Source organism: Frankliniella occidentalis, unplaced genomic scaffold (assembly GCF_000697945.3).
Source record: "Frankliniella occidentalis isolate FOCC.00 unplaced genomic scaffold, Focc_3.1 Scaffold21, whole genome shotgun sequence".
NCBI classification, from domain to species: domain Eukaryota; kingdom Metazoa; phylum Arthropoda; class Insecta; order Thysanoptera; family Thripidae; genus Frankliniella; species Frankliniella occidentalis.
Window position 1 is genome coordinate 677,402 of NW_026267151.1, and position 26,668 is coordinate 704,069.

The 26,668-nt window shown below is 47.9% G+C and overlaps 2 protein-coding genes across 2 annotated transcripts in view; both read right to left on the bottom strand.

Annotated features, from left to right (window-relative positions):
- The window catches only part of LOC127748939 (uncharacterized), a 64,814-nt gene extending 39,405 nt beyond the window's left edge, over positions 1–25,409 (bottom strand). The window contains exon 1 of the mRNA XM_052264754.1: positions 24,965–25,409. The gene's annotated coding sequence lies outside the window, so the exon portion shown is untranslated. The remainder of the gene's footprint in view (positions 1–24,964) is intronic.
- The window catches only part of LOC127748945 (vitellogenin-A1-like), a 17,572-nt gene continuing 8,311 nt past the window's right edge, over positions 17,408–26,668 (bottom strand). The window contains exon 3 of the mRNA XM_052264795.1: positions 17,408–17,476. Within this exon, the coding sequence (XP_052120755.1) occupies positions 17,408–17,476 (69 nt within the window). The remainder of the gene's footprint in view (positions 17,477–26,668) is intronic.

Consider the following 26,668-nt stretch of genomic DNA (forward strand, 5'->3'; position numbering starts at 1 on the left):
ACTCTCTGTTCTTGTGTTAATTTTCGCCACTTCTTACCGCAAAGAATCAGAGAGTATTTTGAACCGCGCCCAACTTAACACAAAGTACAAATAAAAGGGTGTTACCTAGAGTGCATTCCCACATCCTGAAAGCAAGGGTAGTACACTGGTAAAACAAGTGTTTAATTTTGCACGTCAATTGACGTGTAAGTTGAAGTGTGCATTTTCTCGACACTTTGTGGTGTCTAACTTTGTTATACGCCAATTGGTGTTTAAAATTTCGACACTTCCGAAACGTGTAGCAGCTGTACACCGTATGGTTCCCTATTGACAGCATACAACTGTGTGTGCCCAAGTATGCAGAATTTAAACGTTTACAAAACGTCTAAAATTTGCACACCACGCAAGTGTGCAACTTGAGTTAAACACCATGTAATGTGCAAAATCACAACTTGCACATGTTGGTGTGCAAATATTGCACAATTGTTTTACCAGTGTACTAAGAGAGAAGAGTCTCCACACGTTTACGACCTTCAGCTAGTGTATACGGGGGCGCGGTGGGGCCTTGCTGGTCAAAAGAGTAGACATTCCACCCTTATCGCTAAGAGTTCTGTCGCGGTCGAACGAGGCTATCCAAAAGCATCCAATAACAAAAACATAAGTATCAAATATTATTGTTCCGAGGAAGCCGTTGTTCGCGCCGCGGACGTAAAAACAGAGAAAAACAGGGTTGTGACAAAATCCAAAGTTCCAATTTATCACATATTTCCCTAAGAAACCCGATAAAGATCAAGTAGTTCCTGATGTTTAAAACTTGCAAAACAACAAAAATACGAACAGCTGAAAGATAACAAGTCCAAATGCTGACATTGGCGCCAATTTCCACCTGTCCGTCGGCCGGCGGTTTATACAGATTTGATGGTTGTGCAGCAAGAGTTCTATTAGGGGAGGGAGAAACAGTTGGGGTAAATACGAGGGGGAAAAGGAACAACAAAGAAAATTGCTGCTGATTGTCAGCCGGTCTGTAATCGTATGCGCTCTTTAGTGTATACATCGCGGTTGTACTATTAGTGCACCGAGGGGTGGCCGACAGAGTAAACGCCGATACGTATAACATTTTTTGATGTTGCAGCAAGTCATATGCATCGGCGTTTACTCGCCGGATGGTGTCAAATTTAATTTTAACCGCGCAGCCATAATGCTGTCCTGACGCTCCCCTTTCTTCTTAATCATGCGGACGTCATCTGCTTGTCCTGACACCGCTGGGCCGCAATGCGACGCGCCGGGTGATCCAATTTAACGAGATGTCCTGTCCGGCCCTGTCCCTGTCCAGTAATGACATGTCATTTAGTCGGCCCCAGTGACGAGAAATATTTTTCACAAACCGCACAAAAATCGGTAGCTTTAATTATGTAAGTGAATTAACGTGTGACTGGTGGTAAAATTTCGAGCAGTTGCAGATTATTCAATTTTCTATTATGTTTGTCTACAAAAATATGTGACCCCTGCTTTCAGATATTCATAACTGTTTAAATAATTTACATGTATGGCGTCATTTGTAGAGCCATGTGCAACCAAATGCCAAGGCAAAAACATGTTTTTTGTAATTTTTATTTAAATCAGAAATCTTCATCATTGAATTACTATTTTACATATTTGAGTTCATCATCATCATTGGGTACGGTTTTAGTTAAAAATCTGTCAACTATTGTAAATTTTCAGGGGGTGTTCATGAAACACCCGGGGGAGTTCAAGGAACCCCGCATATGGGGCACCTTGACCCTTAGCAGTGCCGAACTATTTCTCACAATACACCAGAAATGAGATACACGACGGCGGAATGGGATTGGCATTAAAGTAGAGGAAGGTTGGGGCTACAGCGGGCAACAGTAAGCGCGAACGACGAAGTCTCTACCTCGTCGAGTCTGTTCTTTAGGGCCGAAATGCAAAATCCTGTTCTAAATCATACGACTGACGGACGCCGGCACACCGTTGTCTGTGACCAAGGCTTAAAAACTCAAAAAAATGTCAGAAAAACACATACGTACAGCGGAGCGAGCGTGGCTTGACCGCTGCTCTTTGAGTCAAGTCCACGCCTTCACTTAAGCACAGTACTCCCGCACAGTGCAGTGGCACATCACAGAACCATCATTGCGACTGTCGCGCACAAGCGCACGTCAAAGACTATTATTGTTGTTGCGATAGAAGAGCGAGGACTCGTGATGGCATGTCCAAATGGCTGACTCACACAGCATAACGCAAGGGGAAAATGCTGGAACCTAAGAATCCAAAAGTCAAGCTTTGCATCTCTCACTTTTAAGCAGCGCGACCCTTTGATCACTAGTGGCCTTGCCCGCCTCAATTGGATTGTTGCGTTCGACAGCCGCGCGCCGCCACGCAATCGATGAGTGCAGCCGCCTAAAAACAACACGGCAACCGATTCCATGCTGCCGACTCCATGTTGCTGAGATGGCCCCCCTCCCTTCTTTTCTATAATGTTGCCACTTCCGACACTCGTGTCAGCAGCTTAGGGAATGCACCCATTTTCTGACACTATTCTTAATAAGTACATCCGATAATGTTAATGATGGGAATCCCCCTCCACTTCCCTAATTTCTCCCTTCCCGCCCATATGCGGGAGAATGAAACGGGTCCCGCTTCTCGAACTGCAACTGTAGATGACCGCGCGCCGATATAGGTTATCACATTATATGTCATGAGGGGAGGTTCTCGCCTTTCATCTTGCCGCCGGCTCGACCACCAGGCAAGACAATGAGCAAAAATGGGACACTGGTTGACACGCAGAGGAGAATCGAAAATACGAATTACTGTCAAATGTTTCTTGTAGCTAATTCCATGTAATAATGGTACAATGGTACAATAACTGAACTGCTTGTTCTGCAAATCTTCGACCATATTGAAGAAACAACAACAACATAGAACACCATGCAATGGGATTTCTATAAAGCTAAGGACGTATCAATCCAAGTTCCCTCCGACATGTAGCGTCGTATGTACGTAGATAACTCGGTAAGAGGCCTTCACGCCATTGTAATATTAAACCAGCATGGCGTTCAAAGTGGGCATACGTTCGGTTCTAATAGAGAGGTGGAGCTTTCTATTACTGACTGCCACCATGGCTAAATGGCCATGCCACAGATGATGCAACGGGAAGACACACGGAGAGATTGCCATTGTATCTCTATGGAGATGGCTGGCGCACCCGCTGGAGCACGGTGCGGCTTGGGTATGGCGACACCACATTTGCAATTAAATATACCCGGCCGGCTGGCCAGCCACCGTTTCCCGTCTCTATTATTCGCTGTGGGTGGGCGTGGCCGACAGCCCACCTTGAAAGCTGGTGGCAACGGGCACAATGGGTGTAGCTTTTCTTTAACTGGATATTTTTAGACATTTCTAAACAGCAGAAGAAAAAAACTGGAAAAACATATAAGTAGAAGTAAACTTTTGGAAGATGGTTTGGCGGAAACGAAATTGAAACCTACGTTCGTGTATCCAGTTTTCATGAAAATAATAATAATTGTCGCTCAACACTACATCTTTCTACTCACGTAACCGAATAGGATGCCGGCGACGCCTTCGGCGGCGCATGCGAAGTGCCGTGCGGGCAATTACCTCCGAGCTCATGCGCGGGGAATTCCACAACGCCTCGTAGCTTTCTACAATAAGAATACATCAGATACATCTCATCGTCCGTTACTTTCAAGCGACACATCACTAGAATTTGGTAAACTTATAACTTTCACACGAATTAGTCTTGATCGTTTCCCATCACATTTTCTGTAACTATCTTCACCATAGGGCTGGTTCAGATTTCTTTCTTCGATTCCTTAGACTGACTGATGATTTATCCTTTCATTAGAGGGCATAGTACAACGCTTTTCACATTTTCAGTTAAGGCACTGTACACCAGTTCCTCGGCAAAGCTATTTCTTCGCAATGCAAAAACATAGTTTGTAAAGATTCTCATTCTGGCTCGCAAATTCTTTGCAACGTTGCTTGTAGGTATATAAAATAAGGCAGATAAAATAAATGTAGTTTCTGAGTTTGGGTAGGACTCAATGAGAAAGTGTTTTTTACACCATTTATAATAACCCCCTTTGTCTCTATTTCTCAAACGCTTCTTCTATTCTTGCTGCAGAAAAGGCTCTAGCTAGAGAAGCTGAAGCAGACGGCGAGCGGTGGTAGCGCAATGCGCAAGAGGGAGAGGGGCTCAGTGGTAGCGTGGCGGGGGCGGGGCTGGTGGCGTCCGTCCGGGACCTTTGTTGAGTGCGAGGGAGCTCAGAAGACACTTCGGTCACCATACTGTGCTGTGCTGCCTCCATTACTCTATAACTCTCTCTGACTCAGGCCGTCGTTCGCATAGCGCAGAGGATCGTGCCGCCGCTAATGTTTTTTTAACGAGTCTCGGAAACGATTATCAAAACAAGTTACGAACATTTTGAGAGAAAAAAACAAACGGTTCGCTGGTTGCGATGGACAGGAAAGGAAAGGGGCTGCGCGGAAAAGGTGCGGCTCCTGAGGAGGGTATTGATTGGGTTTATCAAGTGAATGTGTAATACTGGTTAACAATCGGTTAACCATTGTCAGTTAAACAATGTGTTGACCAGATAGTGCACTTGAGTGCGCTCACGCTAAGAGAGAATGCATTGCGCTAACACTTTCTACAAAGAGAATACATACAGACAATGCTGTATGTTGTCAATTTGGTTTCTAGGTTTCTAGGACATTAAGGTGGCAAACGTTTAAAAATCGAACATAGTGGTGGAATACACAGACAGTGACAAAGAAAGACGATAATAATCCCCTAAAAGTATTTTTATGGAAATTCTATGTAAATCCCATAAAACGGCTCTCTGGACAATTACCCTTCCAGGAAAAGAAAACACTGTTAGGCGGGCGGCTCCGTTCAGCTCAGCCGCACGCGGCTAGCGCTGCACCGTCGATCCATCAACGTTGTTGGTAATAGGTTGGGCCCTGCTCTGAGAGGGAAGCCCGACCAAGGCCCCCCAGCTGATTCTTCGTCAACGACTGTGCCATAGGAAAACAAAAGAGTATGGCGAAGGGCTAGTGACACAAAATACGAAGAAAGCATATGTTAGTTAATTCATCGCTCTCAAACTCAACACAACACACCATGAGGTGTGCGGTGTGTTGTGGCGCAACAAGGTGCGACCGACAAGGTGTAGGGCGTGCTATGTTCGCATCTTCTGCGCGTATACGGGCGGGAACCATCGGTCGGGTCGCCGCGAACTCCCGGTGAAAGAGAGCGGCTCCAACATGGAGGACTTATTTACGCAGGGTGGGCGTGTGGGCGTAGCGAGGGGCGAGGGCGCGTGTCGGGGGCACGCCGCAGGAAGCACCTCGTGTTTACTCCTTCCTCAGCTCATATCCGCGGCGCCTATTCTCACCCGCCACCCCTCTTCCTTCCCGGACATGAAACGCATCCCAGAAATGCAGTATACCACACAATGACGTAGATCTACGACGCACCTGCAGGTAAGTTACATTACTAGGTGCTACAACGTCGTTCACCAATGCATTGCAGGAAAGTACACCAACACAGCACCAAAGCTTCATGCTTCATGCATCCCGTATGATACAGGGATGGCCAACACGTCCCGGACAATTTGAGTTATACTGTACCGCATCCAACCATGCAGGCGGGCTTGCGTACCATCTCTCACCTCGGTGTCTTATATTGGCTCTTGGAGTGGGCAACGCGTCCACATGCACTACAGTACGACCACGAAATTTTCCGGGGTATGTGGACCCCCTGAACTGCAAAGCCGCTTTGAGTTCACTCCCTGTGGGGAGTCTTCGGCTACACACCAACTGAATGGATATTTTGAGAGAACGCCCTGTCACTGAACGGACTTTTAGACGTCGCTGCTGTCTAATTTGTAGAACATAGTGTCACCCCATCGCACAGATGCCATCGAAATGGAAAGTGGTTCGGATCAGATTAGTTGTCTCCCCACATAGCCGTCACGCCTCAAAGACTGCGTCGCACGGCTGCTACCGCCCGCGTCCGCCATACTACCTGCGCACATAGACCTGCCCTCATTCCAATGATAGGCCCTTTCGTTTTTTTCATTTCTGTGAAAACACCAGATCATCCTCTCGGAAAGCCGTAGGTGACACAGCCAACGATACGAGTGGAGTTTCCTTAACATGAATATGTCCCGATACCTCGACAGGCACCTCGACAGCTGACTATTGACCTAAACTAACTCTAAGATTACATCTAATACATGACACCTCAGTACCGTTTCTGTGCGACTTTCGAACAGTGTACCATAAGGCCGAAGGGAGTGCCAAGCCCAGCGGCACGTCGTGGAGCCGCGACTGAATGCACCGCCACATCACACGTGTAATCTTGGGCTCGAGTTTCGTATCCGTGCGGCACAAAAAGCTCTCTGCCTGCCGTCTGTGGGAAAAGCAGCCGCACGCACACCCAACATCTTCATACGGGGATGCTATGCAATGCAGGCACACCCACCCACAACTTCATCGCTCCCTTCTCTCTCTCTCTCTCTCTCTCTCTCTCTCTCTCTCTCTCTCTCTCTCTCTCTCTCCTTCACATAACAAAGTTACACCGTTCAACTGTGAAAGGTGTAACAGCAGCAGAAAGCCGTAATGAATTTAACCTTTCGCGCTTATAGAACAGATAACAAAAACGAATTGAGAGTTCCGTTGCGTTTCACAAGCGGCGATAGTACAGTAACTTAACAATCAGATTTTTTTAGAGTATCGTTACGCTCCGTTGCAGCGCGCCTTGTTCGGAGGACGACAATAACAACTCCATCGAGCAAATTGCGCTACAAAACGCCTTCGTGACATCTCCTCTACCGCGTGCATGCGACTCCTTTTATCACTCAAGGTCAGACAAGGACAGGATCATGCAGCAGGCGCCAACGATGGTATCAATAATACAAAAATCCCTCAGAGATAAGAAAAGCAAAGAGGACAAGGGACACCATACAACTGACTACCTTACAATCGTAGATGTGATGCGTATTTTCAAAGGGATTTTCCCCCCTTTTATATCAGTAAGCAATTATTTCAATAATACTTTTGATGGACCGCTCCCATACTTAAAACAAGAGCATTTGAACTTATGATTAAAACAATGAACTTACATATATGTTACATATGTTATATATGTTACATGTATGTTAATATGCAAATTTTGACACCAGACTAATTTCTTGCCAATTTAAGACAGTTCTTAAGAAGCAGAAGAAAGAACCAATACACTGGTAAGTAGGTGTGCATGTGCACGGAAACGTTGCCTCTTTAGGAACAAAATTCCCTCTTTACATTTAGAGTGCATCGCGGTAAATCGCTTAAAACCGCGTTCATCAGCCATCACTAGCAAACGAGTAAAGAAATGGCAAAACATCGAAATAATTGAAAAAAATTATGTGAAATGGAGAAGGAGAGGGAGGTAATAGGCAATGCCCAATGCCTCCTGCAAATAATTAAAAGCGACTGCATCGAGATTAATTAAATAGTCCCACGATGCGCGCGCACGCACACGTACACAAACCTGCGTGCAGCACGCATCATGTCATGTGCCTTATGTCATGTCGTTATACCATAAACTAATACCATTCGACATAGACGGGACAGCCATCACTACATACATATCAAAAATAAAGGCATTATAACCAAACGTCTTTATTCAGCACATTAAGTGTGCACACATCAGCACTCTATTTGCATAATATATGATTAAAAGTTTAGTAAGTTACTCTAAAATAAATAATATGGATTTCTGGGTATATACATACTTGCGTTGCATCAGTTTACCAGCGTGCAAGCAAACCGTTTCATTAGTAAATGTCAACTTTTTCTGCACGTTTAAGCGCCCCAAAAAAACACGCACATCGCTTGCAAGCAGCATTATATCTTATTTTTAAGTCGGTGATGGCAACCTATCTTTGTCGTAGCGGGCCAAACCGGACCGCCGCCGCTATGACAGCCGAGAAATTAAACGCCTGCCGTTGCCGTGTCGCGCAGAACTAAGGCCCACCGCAGAGAGTGAGCGCCATCTTCCAAATGGACGGCACGTCATGTTTAACCGCTTTAACGTAGCATCATCGCGATTCGCGAATTACATGTCGCACACAAACGTGTGATCCACGGCCGATATTACACACTCAACAATTATGCATTTTGTTGAGCATAAACTTGCAGAATTTTATACAGCCATAAGTATGTACAAATTTTTATGCATAATTGTGTACAAAATGTGCATAATTATGCACACACTGTACATAGTTACGGATAAAATTGTTCATAATATTATGGCTGTATGAAATTCTGCAAGTTTTCTGCACAACAAAGTGCATAAGGATTTAGTGTGTACACACAACGAAAAAAAACAATGTCTCATATTTCATTTTTTTTAGAGAAAAGCGAAAACTTTGAGAAACTCACTTGGTCTCAGGAAAACTCTTCAGATTTCGAGAGAGTCTCCTTGAAAAATGTGTTTTGTTTGCTCATTTATTGAGAAGATTCCTGAAAATCTGGGGCGAGATCGTGGGACTTTACCTCAAATATTTCCACACTTCCCCAACTCCCTCAAAAAATGAGACATTGTTTCTACCGTGCTCCGTGCAGGTATGTACCGGGTGTAACTGTGAATAAGCAGCAGTGTTGCGGGATTGTATACTCAATATGGCCACACACTGATAAATCAAGTGTACAACTGCTCAACACTTGCAAGTGTGCAACCACAAGTCTAATACTTGCAAGTGTTCAATTCAGTATTAGTACACTTGCAAGTGTTAAACTTGGTATCTGTGCACTTGTAAGTGTTCAACTCTCCTGTTTATATTTCACTAGATCGGGTGCTTACTGTGAGGGAAGTGTTCAACAGAGGAGTTGCACACTTACAAGTGCACAAATACCGAGTTGAACACTTGCAAGTGTAGTACAACTAAATTGAACACTTGCAAGTATTGAACTTGCTGTTGCACACTCACAAGTGTTGAGCAGTTGAACACTTGGTTTATCAGTGCAGGGACCATGCCATGGCCCCTTGCGGGTGTAAAGAGTAGGCAAACCCGCCACACTGCTGCGTATTCACAGTTGCACCCGGTATGATCGCTATCCGAAAATGAATCAGACTCCCCTGTATAAAAATCACATTGTCCCCATAAAATGATGGAACCACCCGGGCCGAACCAACGACGTGCCTCGCACAGATCGCTGGTCTCAAATGATGATATCATAAATGTTTACAGAGTTGCTATGCGGGGTGGTCTGCGCAACGAAACGAGATTCATCACTGAAAATAAACAGCATTGGCACCTGGCCTCTGCCGCGTGCATACGCCTGGAGCTGAGTGGTGAGGCGGAGAAGTGGGAGAGGACATTTGCAACTCGTAGCACGAGGATCACAGCAATCTCATACCCCCTCCTCTCCGTGCACAACCGTGCGTCTGCGGCTTTTGCGTCTTCATCATCTCTTCTTCTCACCAGAGCAAGGGCACAACATCTAGCGGCAGCAAAGCAAACTGCAACACACGACTGAAACCCGAGAGCAGCAAGTACTCATGAGCCGTTTTGCCCTTTACTAGCACGCGTTACGGGTAAGGCTGTCGTGTTACCCCGCGGCAAACCTTTCACAGAAGCTCCAAAAAAATACATTTGGAAATATTATGCATCTTACAAAACATGGAACACTGTCAAAAACTTGTACTTACGTTAAGTAAATGTACAGGAGCCATTGTTAGGTGAGGTAAATGACCTCTCATACATGTTTACTGTAGAGCGCATAAGACTCCATACAAAGAATTTTGAGTTACACACATTGTTTTTTTCTATTATTTAATTTACCATACTAAATTTTGTTCGGCACTGTTAGAAGAGTCCACGTGAGAAAGGGTTTTCCCACCTTAAGAATATTTTGGATGCTAGAACTACGGTATTGTAGAGCCTAATTATTAAAGAAAAGGGGGAAATTGAGGAACTCCCTGAAAAAAAAAATGGGAATTTCTCAAATGGGTGGCTCCAGTTTGCTATGAACAACAAGCAGTCGTTATAACCCTCGTTGAAGTTGAAGTTTGAGGAGTTGTCCTCAAAATCTGAGTTTCTCCCTCCTCTCTCCCTCGCACAGGTAACTGCATCACGGGCAGCCGTCTCTCTCACACAACCCTACCACAGGGTCGTAAAGGCGCGATGCAGATTTCACAGACCTGATCATACGGCAATAAAGGGAGTCGCTGAGGGCCATTTCAACACATCTTTGTGATCCGACCCCATCGAAATGTTTCTCGTACGGATTGAAATGGTCATTCACAAACTACTTGACTTGTTTGCCTGATCTTTACAGAACCTGTAGCGTTTAAGCAGTAAAGCTCCGGGTCTGAGTAATGGTGCCCTCCTATTCTGACAACCTATTTTCTACTCCCCGTAACTTGCAGAGTAACCTGGATGCCACCCTTTCACTCAAATAACGGCGTGACATTTCAATACTCCAAAAGAACGTGGCAAAACAACACACAGTGGGTAATAATCGTGCCAAAGATTTGCCTTACGCTCATTTGTGTATGATTGCCATTCATTTGGTCTTTTGTTTAAGCCATTTCGTCAGACACTTCATAGTGTTGGGGTGCCACTAACTTAAAGAATTCATACAGAATAAGTCAGAAGTTAAACTCAGGCTATGGCTTCAGACAAAAAATTGAAAACGACAGAATCTATGCAAAAATTTGGTCCTATTACAAAGATGTCTACTAGGAATAATTCAAGTCCTGAGAATGAACACTGTTAGAAAATGTTCTGGGATTTCACGAATGAACACTCGTGAAAAATATTACTTAAGTCCTTTGGGATTTCCCAAAGGACTCCGTAGATTTTACGTGCCGAGTTTAGCTTCGAAACACACAGGCGACTAATAACTCTCTTTCTTCAACGGCTGCTTTCCGACATAAAAACCAAGAACGGAGTCCTCAGGGAAATTCTTGTAGTGGTTGAGAGAGAATCTTCGTGAAATCCCAAGACATTTTTAACAGTGAGGTTACAGAAAGGGAGGAGAAAGAGGAGATGTCTGATTGGGAGTGGGCTAAATGAATGAATTCCAGGAGATAAAAACAGGGGAGGGGCGTATCGGCGGGAGTGGAAAGGTGCGTTTCGAGACATCATCATGTCGGAACGAATGGAAACGAGAAGAGACTGCTGCTCGCCCTTTATAAAACAGGAGCAGCCTGCCCAAAGATAATTCCTAACTGTTACATTATAAAGTTCACACCGTTCCATTTTCTTATAAGAAAACATACAAAACATCTATTTTGGCTTTTACAAATAGTTTTAACGTTACAAACGTCACAACATTAAATGCTGGACCGAAGATTAGAATCCCGCCTTCGCCTTCGACAGAGGGGGGTTTGATTTTTTCGCTTGATTAGAACGTTTGTTTAGAAAATTTTACTCCATTACAAGATTGGTTCCTTTTTGAACGGGGAGTCCAAATGTTAATAATGTATTTCTGAATGTAAGTGAGAATCTCACTCAAGGGCGCGGTTCTAAGTTATCAGTTAAATGGATCACGATGAAAAAGTCTTACTCCCTTCAAGTAGGATTTCTGATTTTTGTATTTTCAGTAATTGTAAGCTAGAAAATGCCAGGTAAAATGAAAGACACGCTAAAAATAATGTCTGATTTTGGAAATGGGAATACTTTGAAGAAATTCTAGTTTACGAAAAACTCCTCAGATTTTGAGGAAGTCTCCTCAAAAAACGTAGGATTTTCCCTCAGTTTTGACAAGAAAAATCTGAAAGGGCATCTGAGGTATTTCTCTTAAATTTAGGAGATTCCCTTTTTCCTGAAAAAACATACATTGTTTTTACCGTGCAGAGTACGGCGGGGTTCTGGTCAACAGTTCTGCTTATTATTACTGAACCTTTCCTGGAGCTGTAACATGGTTATCTGTATGAAAAAGGTGCACTTTGTCATAAGAAAACTATACTTTGCACATCTAGTGACGTAAACAGACCATAGTGCCAGGTTGGGTGAGGCGCCGCTCACCCCATGTTCACCTCACGCGCCCGGCACACGCACATATTCATACACACCGGGCGGCAGCACTTTCCCTCGTGCGAAGTACGAAGAATCGCGCGGCGCATAACTTGCTTGCGCAAATGTGTAGCAGCAAACGCGATGCGCAGTATATCGCGCGACAGTGCTCACTTCAAATAAAATGTACATGGCATGTATATACTTCAGTTAATGTAAACATGCTCACACTGTGAAAAAAGTAGGTAGGTTTACAGAAAAAAAAATTCCTTGACGCAAGTTGTAAAATTACAATTTGTAATCGTAAAAAGAAATGCAGTATGTAACGACTTCAAATCCCTTGGCGAGTAAAAAATGGGCTGTCGTAAATTGTTTGTTAATTTACGACGATACTTTTCACAGTGCATGAACGCTTTGATAATAATTATCATCTTCTATTTATTACATTTATTACATTAAAGTATACATTCTATGAACACATTTGCATTGACAGAAAACTTGGGTTTCCAAAGCAGCTTAGATGGCCTTTTAAATCAGAAATCTAAATGCCTGAATGATTTATTGATGTCATGAGTCGGGGATGCATACTAGGTCTTAGGTTTTGGGTGAGATTTTTTTGGCATTATATGACCTTAGATACGCACAATTGGCACGCATTGTGAAGCATGCAGGCTGGAGTTATCGGTCCGAATGCCAGCATTGTCCTATGGGATGAGATATCGTGTCAGCGGCCACGCGCCCGCCCGGCTGATCATACATCACACGTCAGTGCGACGTTGCCGCTAGTCTTCGCGGCGTCGGTCCCCTACTACTGCACTACCGCCCGCGGGGTCGGACCAGCACGGGTACCCGGTATCAAAGGCAAATCAAAGAGCTGTAAAGGATACAAAATACAATTGTGTGATATTGAAGTATTTCAGAAGTGTTCAGCAAATAAAAGATATGCATAAAACAGTGCACTGGAAATGCAAGTGTGTGAATGTCGCTCACCTGCAGGTGAGCGACATTCCATTCGCACACTTAGGGGGGTAAAGGTGTGAATTTTTCCTAGAATATTCACACGTTTACCCCCCAAAGTGTACGAATGGAATGTCGCTCACCTGCAGGTGAGCGATATTCACACACTTGCATTTCCAGTGTGCACTGTGAAAATTAAGCTTGGAATACCTAATGGAAAACTTAGGTCCTCATCCAGAGTCCCGCTGTTGAAATCATTAATCCCTCCAATAGGTTCTTTGCGAAAGTCCCTAGGAAGTTACGCTCCAATCTTTATTGTAAGGCGCTGCAAGGCGCTCTTTTGTCTCAAACTACTTCTAGTATGTTTCCCTACCCACACATGTATATCAACAGGCGCTCTGATGCCTTCTTGACACATTTCAACTGTCTAGAAAGCAATCTTCTGTAAACATTGCCAAAAGGAAGGAAGGACCGGAGAGAAAGGGGACTTCGAAGGGATTCACTAAAATTGGACTTCCAGGGGATTTGAAATCATTATCATTTTGTAGAGGCCAACTTTCGGACGATTTAAAGAGCAAATTTTGTGCTTAAGAGAGCCCAAAATTTCAGTTTATCCTGGAAAAGCAAGTCGACTACGGCCGTTAAAGTCACCGCAATACTGTAAAATAGATTTAGTGTGATAGGGCCAACCAGTAACGGAGATTGTCCAGAAGGCGAACATAGATGTAACCCAGTATGGTGTAGAAGGTTAGTCCCGCCGACTGCCGCCATATTTCCGTCCCACTATCGCTGAGTCAACTTGTAAACATGTCCACCATCACCACCACCACCACCACCCTACAGCCTGGCGCCGGTGTGGTACAATTCATTCATTCATTGCCGCGTGTGTGCGTTCCTTTCCCTCCCTCTTCCACTATGGCGCTTGATAAGCCCCATACAAGATAACCAACCGGCAAACCAAGTGAGGACAGCCAGAGTCATCGAATTATTGGCAGTCGAATTTTGTCCCTACAGTGATTTTCTTCGTAAATAATTTATTCGGAAAGTTTCGTACTATAGGGAAAAGAGGAAAAATCTTGTTGTTTTCGATTTCTAAATAATGAAATCAATTTAGCCTATACAAAACTATTTAGTAACAGCTTTGTTTTGCTGCGCCTTTTTTCTCGCAGGTATTTGGCCGCAAGAATTGCGCGTCGTACCGTTACACTATAAGCTTCTCATAACTCGAGGTTTTCCCACAAGTTACGCCACAGTTTGGCCGCCTCGCTGCCACCGCATTGGTCGGATTGGTTCGGAAGATCAGACCGTGAAGTATGGCCGCGGCTAGCGCGATGGCTCCCCGACGTAGCGTGGCGCCCGTCGCACCCATACCACGTCTCGTCTCCCAAATACGGCTCGACTCACTTTGAGGTGTCCCCTGCGCCGCAAAGCGGGCTCTGGCTCCGAGTGGCATTTGAGGCATGGCTTCTTGAACCACGTGAATTTTCCTACCTCCTCGGCTTGATGTGATATTGGTAATATTTTGTATGGCGAAAATGTCGAATATTGAAGAATACCGGACAATTCTAACATCGCTGTTCTAAAATATGTTCGTAGATGTAAAAAATATTTTGTAATTTACTATTTAGAAAATATGACGTACGTGTACACAACATTGCACTCTTGCTCGTCAACGAATTTCAAGTCAAGTCAATACGCAGTGCTTGAAAATTTTAAATCTTAAAAGTAGGATACTTTCTATAGAAAATTGACCAGTACGCGGCACGACAAGTTTTCACAGTGATGTGACAGAACAGTTTCATGTTTAGAAATTTTTCAGGTTCCTCTGTTGTGTGGTATGTATGTTGCCCCGCCCAGCCCACGGCCAGGTGACTGTTTGAATAAGAATGAACGTCAGCGTCGCACGTTCAAACCACGTGCTCACAACTTCGTGTAACTCACAGCGGAAGGACACCAGCATAAAATTCTTCTTCCTCTATATTTGCAGTTAGTTTGCTTGTTTAGAAAAGACTTCTTCCGAAAATACAAACGCAACAAATATATTGAGTTTCATGGGACTTTGCATTTATATCTTACGATACAACGAATGAAACAATAAAATGTCTTTCGCAACAAAGTGATACCTATATAACATTTACTTATCGATTCGAAATATGAAAAGTCAATCAAGAAAATGCAGGTGAGGGGGAGGGGAGCGGGGTTGGGTTCTGGTATGCAGTTGATAAAATCAGTTCAGTATACCTCTAGTGGGTGCTTTCCCTCTCCCCCTTCGTCCCTTAATTAAAAGAAATCGGACACATCTAGGACCCGAGGCTGATATCATCATATAAGACCACTTGGCCAAGGCTTCAAGGATTAAGGCCCTGCTCGCAACCGGTGGCACGATTGCCGAGCGACGGTTGGTAGAAAATTTCGTACAGTTGTTCATATATAGAGAGATTGATGTAGAGTACTGTGACAACTGTTGTGACATCACGAAAAAGTCAAAAAGCAATACGGACAAAAACACGATAAAACCCAATGAAACTGGAAATTCCACGTAGACCATACTGCCTATGGCACCAGGCAGGGGCCATAGCTTTACTTATTTAAAGGGTACCAGAACTCCTTACCGCGGTCAGCTCATTAAAGGGCCATTAAGACTCGTCTCACACCTGAGGCGGGGCGAGATGGGGCAGCGAGGCGTGGACGTGAACCCCAACAGAGCCCCGAGGGGCCCGAGGCCCGAGCCACCCAGGGCTTATGGATGGACCCGACCCGCCACTCACAAGACGCAGGCGGGAATAACCAGAGAGCGGAGTCGGAGTGGAGCGTCTGAATCACGCATTCAATTCCCAATAAAACGAAAGTCAAAGTCCCAAAAGCGGTCATGTTAGTATATATTAGAATTCCCCAAATTCGATAAAGTTATTGTTTCCATGCGCGGCCGGCACATGGTCCAAGTACCTCACATTTAAATGTGAGGTTGGACGTTAACCTAGTTAGATAGATATACCCTTCTCTACCTCCACCACTGCCTCCTCACTGCATTGGCACACGTTTCGTTTCAGAGGGGCATTCGCAACGGGTACTAAAAGCGGGCGGCAATCAACAGCAGCACGGCCGACCGTTTAGCTGAAGGAAACCTCGTGGAAATCTCGAAGAAAAACCCCATGGTTTAATGAAATTTTGTTGCTAAAAGTGGACGAATTGAGCAAAACTTGTGCTCGAAAAGGTTTGCATTTTAGGGAACAAAATTGTCACTTATACGTAAGGGTTAATAGTGTGCGTTGGAACTATGTATCGACTTGGAATTGATCGACAAGCAAGAATGGGCTGTCGCAAATTAACTACACATTCTGTAAATAAAAATTACTGAGCACTCTTGTATGCGCTCGCCAGTTGTATCCTTTCTTTATCAGTGTACGAAGGGTGGTGGGAGGCATTCCAAGTCCTACTTTCTATCACAAATCTAACAATTCGTTTATTATACATAAAATAACCATAACGCGGGACTTGAATCCACTCAAGATAGTCATTTTAATCAGGGGTCGTGCGCCTCCACACCGCGCCCGGTCCACCAGATCCATACCCGCAAATGACGCAATAAGGCGGGCCTTGACATTCCCGGCTCGTTGAACGGGTTGCGCAAGGCCCCGGGTGGCGTGGCGCACACACTGGCCAAACCAACAGCTCTGAGCAACCAACCAATAGTTTCTGTTGTTGTCCCGTAGTATTAAATCTACAAATATGAGTGCACACTGTGTGTCTGAGTACTATTCAATACGCAGCTGATACAGTTCAGTAGAATCTTCATTGCGTATAATATACCAGGTGGCTGATTCACGCCGCGCACTTTCGTAGTTATACCGTACCGCACGCGTGCATGCGGGCGGGTTGCCTACTCGTGCGGGGCCGTAAGGAGCCGTGCGCAGCGAGCATAGGCAAACCCGTCTGCACCCGAGCTTGCGGTACAGTAAAACTACGAAAGTGCGCGGCGTGATTCAACTACCTGGTATGTGCGAACAAATAATTCGTAACTGTCTATTACAATTACGAAAACAAGATTTCACGAGCTAGATGAGGGCATGGTTTCCATTCGGGTAATAATTCTTAAAAATACGAAATAATTTCTTTGCGGCGAAAAGGGACAGTAATGCCACCATCAGCCGGATTCATTCTTCGACTTACATGACGATAACAAGGCGGAATCGATAATCTTCCTTTCAGTGCGGCACCGCGCTCCAGTTCTTTTAAATTGGCGTCGGTCAAGCAGGTCTCACGATCCGCGCACGACCACAGCTATCACGACTTGTGGGAGAGTTGGGGTAAGTCGAAGCAATAAACTCATGTTAGGGTGAGGCAGCGAATTTAGTCGGGTAGGATAGAAAAGGTACGTACATCTGCCGACGGACTTAAACACGGCAAAAACGGCTGCTTGGTTTTCAAGCAGGCCCCGTGTTGAGCTCCCATAAGATTTCTTGAAGATCAAGCAGGCGTTTTTGTCGTGAAGCCTGTCAAAAAGTGTTTAAAATTTTGGGGCACAAAATGATCTAAAGATATTAAAATTTCGCACCTTTACATAGTTACGATGCCTTTTTAAGGCTGCAATGTGTCTCTACAAAGGCACTTGGTCCTACCCTTGTTTTTCGAGTTTAATAACGCATTTATCAATAATTCACCCACGTTTTTATTTTTTTATTTTTACAATCTAGACGTTTGTGACGGAGCACGCACCAATAGTCGTAGACGTGTGGCCGTGGTACGCCGTCCACATACGAGCGTAGAGCACGGTCACGGCCGACCAGAAGCCGCTCTTCCTCATGAACAGAACAGGGAGACTGACTAACGTGAGCATAAGGGGAAGGGCACGATTGACAGGGAGTTAAACAGGTTGTAAACGTGTACACAAGGGGGCGTGGACTCGGCTCCCATTTGGTTTGTACAGTACAAGATTCACTGTTAAAAATTCTGTACCCAGAAACACAATCTGGTAGAGCCTTTTTTTGCACCAGCTGATTCCTATTATTGTTTCAGCAGTTTAACTTTTCACTGAAAATTGATTGGTGTCTAAAGACGCCAATATCTGGCGTCCTATGCGAAAGAACGACAAAATTTTGGCGCTGAAAGACGCCACTCAAATTTCAGTGTTGCCTCACTGGCAATTTTTTTTTAACCAGGAGAAAATCTCTGCTCCCTTCATAAAGTATAATTTAAACAAAATAAAGTTTAATTGTTATCACTACAGCAAACTTTGTTCCAAAAATGTAGCTAATAAAGTGAAACTCTGCGAGAGCAAAAACTTTGCTGGAACACAAAACACAGTTTTGTTTTAGTTGGTTTAGCAAATTTCCGCCTTTTATTTTTGCGATATCGCAGTCAGGAGGGAAAAGGATCGAGACGGATAGAGCGGGATAGACGGCCGCAGTGACACACATTCGTCCATTGGCGCGGGGCGGGGAAGGCCGCCAGGGCGGTCAGGCGAGCCAGAGAGGGAGCGGACGCGGCTGGCTGCCACGGCTGAGTGGATGGGAGAGAGAGAGGCAACACTGTTCAACTCCGTAAAGAGGGAAAAAGCCCCAGATCAGAGCCCAGCAAGCGGCTAGCCGGTACTTAGCATATATGCTAACAATCCTGAACTTGAAACTCTTTATTTCTCTACACATACGGGGGTAGCTGAAAAACCCCACCGTCTCTAGTAACATTCTTATAAGACGCTAAACTAGTGAGCCAACGGGTTGTCGAGTTTGCAATCGGTCGGACACTAGCCCGGCGCGCTTACCCGACAGACTTTTGTCTCTGTCACTCCCACCTTACGTCAGATATGAGTGAGAGACACAGAGGACTGTCGGGTAAGCGCACTGAAAAAAATTCTTTGTCACGATGACGAAAATAACGTGACTAATTTTTAGTCCAGGTGTGTCGTCATCGGATTTTTCGTCACATGATAAGAGTTTTCTCGTCACCGTGACGAGAAAACCCAGACGACACCCCTGCTAAAAATTAGCCATGGTATTTTAGTCATCGTGACAAAGATTTTTTACAGTGCGCGCCGGGGTAGTGTCCGACCGATTGCAAACTCTAACGGGTTGGCTATTGCATGTGACCACCATACCCCTTTCTGGCACCCTGAAAATATCACGCCCGCTTCAAATGTGCGTGGTATGACAGGAACAAAATGGTGGTGACACCCAACCTTGTACTTTCTTAATATTAGCCAATGATATTTATACGAATTGTTCATACAGGCGTCGAAGGCGCCCTGCTTTTGAGGAAGTGATGAATGAAAAGTCTCGTCAATGAACTCCATGAGTAGGGAGGGGGGGGGGGGCGAGAGGACAAGAGAGGGGTAAGCTCACACTTCCGCGTCGTCTGCAGTCTGACCGCTCCATTTCAGGAACGCATCCGGACGTATTTTCTCAGAGGCGCGACAGAAGGGTGTCGCCGTTGTCGAGGAATGGTCTCGCGCGCGCACGCACACACACACACACACACACACACACACACACACACACACACGCATTCCCCTATCCAACCCTCTCACGTACATACACACAATAGCACTGTGGGCGCGAAGAAGTGAAGCAGAGAGATGCCATCTCGGCGCAAGATGCACTTGTTGTGAAAGCAAGCACAGCCCGACGTTGCGAGTAGCGAGGGCGTACGGCAGGAGTGTTGTGGCGCGCAGGACGAGAAAACAACCAGATTTTAGAATAGGGCACCCAAATAAAACCTCTGTCGAGCAGTATATTTTCTTTGCAAAGACTTCCACCAAAGTACCAGGTGGCTGATTCACGCCGCGCACTTCTGTAGGTATACATGCACATGCACGAGTGCGGGCGGGCTTGCCTTTCGCCCCTGTCCACGGCGCCTTACAAACCGAGCGAGTAGGCAAACTGCCCGCACTCGTGCATGCGGTACAGCATAACTACAGAAGTGCGCGGCGTGAATCAGCCACCTGGTATATTATGAAGCCTACGAAAAGTGTTGTGCTGGTCATTATGTTTATACTAACCCAGCATGTACTTTTCTATGGTACTATTTATCCAATCAAATAATTTGCTTCATGTAAGAAAATCAAGTAACAAATTACGATAAAACTGGCTGAGATATCACAATAGGAGTTATATTCGTACCACAAAAATAATAGATCCATTGCCACACTACAACAACAATAGATCTCAATTTGGTAACTATACTTTGAGATCGCGTGCGACGACACAACTTGTCTGGAAACGTCCCTCACCTGTCATCCCACAAACGCCTGTACGCGTGGTTGGAGGAAACCAGGCCAATCGGCTGCACGGCCCGCGGCCACTGCGAAATTCAAATCTCACTATAGCCGGGGTTTGTCCCCTTTGTTTCACCCACACGAAGCCGCGTGCTAAGGCCCTGCCCCCCTGGAGTGTTTACTGGTTTACCACACGTCTCACACCATTGCACTCGTCGCGCCCCACGCCGCGCCCGCCACGCCCCTCCAACGCCCGCCGCGCCGCCACGCCCTTCGGCCCAACATGTCGCCCCCCCCCCCTTGTTCCCCTGGCGGCCCGGCGCGGCACACGCGGACCGAAAGCATTCTCTTCTAGCATGAAATACCGAAATCCCATTCCACACGGGACATTTGTCGCCCTCGAGTAAGGGCGCAGAAGGAGGCGGTTCGGTCGGGGCTGTCGGTCGTCATTTGTTTCCGTCTTTGTGCCCCGCCAGACACTGTAGTGTCAGTTACGCGATGAACTAGACTTGTAAGAGTCGTTTGACACGCTTCCGAACATTTTTCGACAGATCTTTTCGAAATAACGCGCTGGTTCATGCAACGTTAAATTTCTGTCTACTTCAGAGGACAGGGATGTGCAAGCTCACAGCGTGGGGCTTTCTGGACATAGCCCTAATCACATAGATCCATCAATCGCACTTCTCGGGCTCTATTTCAAAAAGAAGAACATAAGGAACAATGAGGTGCACCGACGCGATCGCGCCGCATTGGGAAATCTGGCAACTTTAACAGTCAGTGTAATTGAGAGGGGCAAAGCGAAAAGCGTAAATGGAACCAACAGTCAAACTATAAAAGAATCTCCGACAGAGCAGCAGGATCGGGCCGAAAAGCCCATAGTGAATCCCGAAAGTAATCGACTACCGTTGGTGCCGGTCGCGACTGAGAGGACCGGTCCTACACTTATCCAAACAGATTGCCGCGGTCCCGTCCCGCCCCGTCCCGTCTCGCGGAGAGGCAGCCGCAGCACGTGTCGGAATGGAAAAAGAGGTGTGCTGCTAAAGTAAACAAAGGCAAGAGAAGTCACGAAAAAAATCGAGACACACAACAACGGTCTGTTCGTAAAAACTGCTCGGGTGTTGCGCCGGGAAAAAGATTTGTTGATTCTTTGGGGCTTTTCTTTTATGTTCCCGCGTCCAGCAGCGGCCCGGCGGGCCGTCTGGCGATGAAGAGGGGGAGGGGAGGACCAGCTGACCGGGTTATAGGCGGTGTTTAACGACCCGCATGCCTCATCGGCCCTAACTGAGCAAGAGAAAAAAAATAAAAATAAAAAGGGCGAAGAACCACGTGCGACTTCTTGAAAGTCGCGCTAAAAGAGTGCTGAAAATACTCCAAATTAGCTGAATGAGTCCCTCAAATGTACCGCCCTGTTGTCGATCTACTGCAAGTTCCCTAGAGCCTAGAGTCCAGTCCGGCCTCACTCGTGCCGGCAGCCATCGCCCGCAACAAGTGACCCGCCGAGCCCGAGCCGAAGGCCTGGGTCCCGGGTCGATAACAGCTGATATAGGGAGACACAGCCAGGAGCGAGCTTTTCTGAGGAGATGTTGCTGCGGTGGTGGCTGGCTATACCTGCTTCCGAGGGTCCACGCAAGGGGATAGGCGGGACCCAGCCGGCCCATGTGTTGCGGGGGTAGCTGAGGAGGTAGTAGTGCAGAAGAGCTCCCATAAGAAAAGCTCGCTCCTAGTTGTGTCTCTCTATAACGGCTGCGGCGCGGTCGCAGAGGCACCGCGCTAGTCTGCTGCTCCGCAGGTGAGAGGGTTAGTCGGACTGTCCCCCAGGCAGAAGCCTCGACTTGCAGCTGCCGTCCGGACTTCCCCGACTCCTCGACAGTGAAAACACGGTCTGATGTTTCGAGGTAAAATATATATACAACATATACAACACCGATAATTTGAGGAATTTTTGGGGGGAGACTTCCTCAAAATCTAAGGAGTTTTCCTCAAACTAACGAAAGTTCCTCGAAGTTATCCTCTTTACATAAAAAAAAATCAGACATTGTTTTAACCGTGCAGATGCGGACTTTGAACTGTCCGAGTGACTCTCCGGTCACGTCGAAGTGTCTGCGGCTGTATAGCAACAGCTGCCAATGGTATTCATCCGGTATAGTATACTCGCTCCGCGCGGTACTCGGCGCTTGTCTCCTCTTTTTGTGCCATGAGTGCCATGTGTCACGGGCGACTACGGTCGCGAGAGGTCCATGTCCGCTGCGTATTGTATCCTCCGCGCCGTGGCGTCGTGTCCCAAGGACATAGGAGTCGTCCGCTCATGCCGTGTGCGTAGGTGGGGCTGGACGTGAACTGCTTCGCGTCCAATATCGCAGCAGGTGACGACAACACCCCTCCCTCTGCTCCTTTACAATAACACAGTCGCTAACAAAGCGCCGACAAAGGGCGGATGAGTGACGCGTACAGGCGCAGAGACTCGCGATTCGCGCCATATCAACATGCCGGGCATGCTTCACGTGTGTTTGTTTTTGTTATAATATAATTTGACTACATCAAGAGGAGATGGAAATTTCAATTCTTGGAGGAACTACTCGGTGCTTTTATTACCGGTTGCATCCGGCGCGACATCCGGGCGCCCAGGGGCCCCCTTATCAGAAACCCTACCCGCGCTATGCCGAGTTGCTGGGCCCTGAATACACTCAGACGAGATCCGAGGACGCTTAGTTGCTGCCGTCACATGAATTCACCCGTAGCTTACAATCCACGACATGACCATGGACCTTTTCGACACTGTAACCCGTGGACTTCAGAGTGAGGCCCACCCTTGATACCACCGAGTTACCACAATATCTGCCCCAACACACTTCAAAAATTAGTTTAAAGTCCCGTTTGAGAAAGTTCGACGTCCCAACGCAAAACGCGGTGAGCCGTCAAAGCCCTAGCGTGAATGGAATGAATATGCGACGAGTCCGTATGGGGCGGGCAGAGGCCTTCGGCTTGCAGTCGACGCATGCCACCGCACCGCCCCGTCCGGGCCACACAGGCTGCACACCGCGCCCAGCGCTAACCTCTCGTGCGATCGTGCGAGAGGATTGCCCTCGGGATGCCGCAAAGTTTCAGAAACGAAAACGCAATGGCGAGCGCAATGGTTGTGATCTAAAATGCGAGTTTCTTCCCCTGCCCATTACAACATTATAGGATACGTAGGGCAAGAATGAGAAACAGGAACAGTGGTGCATTCTAGCCCCCCCCCCTCTTTCCAACAACACTTTGTAGATCGCCGCCCGTCACCCAGTTTCCTGTTAGGTTCATTATTTTCTTTTTCGTTTCCTAACCCCAGATGGTCTGATGAAGTGATCGAACTATTAACCGACAATAAACAAAACGGTAACTTTCGTCAATAAATCTTCATCAAAACGGGAAATTATTAGGTTTGGGTCGACACGGTACTGTTTTTTGAGGAAAAGGTGAAAACATTAAGGCACTCATTTAGTTGAGAGAAACTCCTCAGATTTTGAGGAAATCTGGTCATAATATGAAGGAAATTTCCAGTTTTCCTCAAAATAGATGAGTTTTTCCGAGTTTTCCCCTTTTCCTGAAACAAACTCAGATATTGTTTATACCGTGGAGACACATCCACCACTTCTGCAGCACGGGTTATCTCGGGCCATCATCCCGAAGAGACTATTTCAAAGGATTCTCATATCCGAATCCGACTCAAAAATTGACGAGCGAGGACAAAAGTTTGTTCCTAACATCCGGTACAAGGTGACTGAAACCTCCACCCTCCGTTTGCCGTGTGGAGGGGCCATGGAGTGATGGGCGTGGGCGGGGGCGGGGCCGGCAGATGTGAGGTCAGTTCGGCTCGCACCACCATGCCCCCGAACCAGCAGACGCCAGACGAACGCACGAGCGCACGGCACGGTGCGTACGAGGGAGATGATCGTCGGGCCTCAGACTCACCTCCCTCGCACTCGCCCGCCCCCCGCCCTGAACCCGTTCGTCAGTGCGAGATGCAGTCTGATGGGACGAGGCCGCCTCTCGTGCTCCCCCGGTACGAGAGTGGGGGGAGGAGGGGGGGGGCGGTCCTAAGGGAAGACAGCTGTGCGCAGCACGTGTGTTATTACAGTTTCGTGGCGTTTCCCAACTGATATTCGTACCCACCAAAAGAGAAGGACCCCTCTCCCACTTCTCCTTTGCTATATTTCGATCCAAATGCGCCCCGCGTCCTTGCGGCCTCCGCGCAGCGTCCCTGCACAAGCGCGCGATAAGGGCGGCGTTTGTCTTAGCGCAGGTTACGTAAGTCGGTCTAAGCGTTTAAGACGACTAGAAGTAGTCTCACAGCCCAGAGTGGCTCATAGCCGCTGCCGCGTCGTCAGGTCGCGTGATGTGGTGTACACCCCTGAGCTCATTGTTTACACTTTGTTCTCTGAATGACTGCGAACATCAAAGGAATAGACTAGGCAGAAAAAAATTATCTCACTGTTTCCTGAGGTTCGTATCGGTGATACTGCCGTTTCCAGGAACTGTCGGAGTAAGAGGGGGCGCTCTTTCGCCGAATGATGGGGCCGGGCGAGGACCCCCCCCCGTGTGAAACCTAAATGGGCGCAAAGTCCGAGACCGGGAGGATGACGATGACAATTAAGTAATTTTACTTGAAGTTTTGTGTACATCACGATCCTGAAAGTCTGTCGTCCCCTGCGCCCCACGTCCCCGCCCACCTTAAACCCCACTGCTGCTGCTGTCACCAATGCTGCGATGGTAATTGAACACATTATCAACTCACCTGCTCATGGGAGAAAGAAAGTGTTATCCGGCAATAATCCAAACGACGGCGGGTCTTGAGCTGCGTCGATGAGTAATCCACAGGGGGCGGCGCGAGTCCAGCTCACGCAAAGACACACACACACTAGCGTGCACACACACACACACACACAAAACTGATTGGCACTATTTCTTTTTCGCCTCCTTTGCACTTTTGCGCTGCGGCACCACTGTACACCGGCGGCGGCGGCGGCGCACTCAATGGGAGGGCGGGGCGGGGCCTTGCGCAACACGGCGCGCTTGATTCGAACACTTTTGCCCGCGCCGCTCAGTCAAACACCACTCTGCGTGCTCGGCCCGCCACGGCCATGCGGCGCGGCTCCGCGGCGGCGATCACTCCGGTGCTGCTCCCCGTCGTCCTCTTCCTCCACCACCTTTCGGTCTTTGCCTTGACCGCGGCTGTTCGGTCTTTGCCTTGACCGCGGCTGGCTGGCCGTTCGGCCTCCAATAGAGACCGGCGCGGCGAAGTCCGCGAGCAGTGACGCAACGGCACGGCACCGCGGGACGGGGCGCGGCGGAGCGGGGCGAAGCGGAGCGGAGCTCCCACGCACACACAATGCCCTGGTACACGCGGCGGCGGCGAACTTGCGGCCACCAGCACAATATCCAGCGGACGGCAGTCAGCTCGTCAGCGTCGGCACGACGGTCTCGGGGACACGGACAGCCCGGCGACGACGAGGGCGGGGACGCGGCGAGGGCGCGACACCGGTGCCGCACGTCCTTGGCGCGGCCGTGACAAACGCAGACTGAGGAGGGACTGACTGAGCGCGGCGAGCCGAGCGGCGGGCGCGCGGCAGACGCAACCCCGGATGCTGCCGGCGGCGGGAAGGGGCGGGGGAGGGGGCGGGAGCCGGCATCAACACATGGCCCCCATGTGTGAGTCCAGGGCGGGGCGGGGCGTAGCTTGCACTGGAGCGCGCGAGTCACACACGGGCAACACGCAAGTTGAGCCCCCGCGAGCTGGGACCACCGAACGGGCCCGTCTGACAAACAAACAAACGAACGGACGAACGAAGGGGCGGGCGGCCGCGTACGACTAAACGAACCAAGTAACGACTGCTGGACGCGACGGGCCGGCGCGCACCGCACACTCAGCGCGGCAACAACACACTGACGGCCGGCGCGGCGGCCGGGTCGGGCCGGGCCGGGCGGTGCGAGGTTAGGCCGCGCGCCTGGCGGAGCTGGCGGCGTCCCCACCACCACCACTCACCACGTGACGCCGCTGCGCTATCGGGGCGCCCGGACCCCGCCGTCGCATCGCGGCGCCGAGGAAGTCGTCGTCGCCCTGGTCCTGCTGCTGCTGCGCGTGCGCCCGAACGCCCACACGCCCGCCGCACTCACTAGGCCCGCCGCTGTGCGTCCCGTCGTGGAGGCCGAAAGCTATGTAGCCTACCGCGTGCGTGCGCGTGCGTGCCAGTCGCCGCCCCACGCCACGTTTCCGCCCGTCCTGACCGCCAATAAAGCATTTCGGTAAAGCTGGGAAAGAAGAACAATAAAACGGATATCTCTAATGCTTTCCCGTGGCGATTTCCGTTTTCTTGTTCCCCGCATACTTGTAGATAGTTCAGCTGCATTGCTTTATTATAAGCTATTCCGAAGAACGGGTAAAGAAGAGCAGCCTCGAAGGAGACGGAGTCTTTGTGATTCGTCGCTTAGGTGGAGGGGG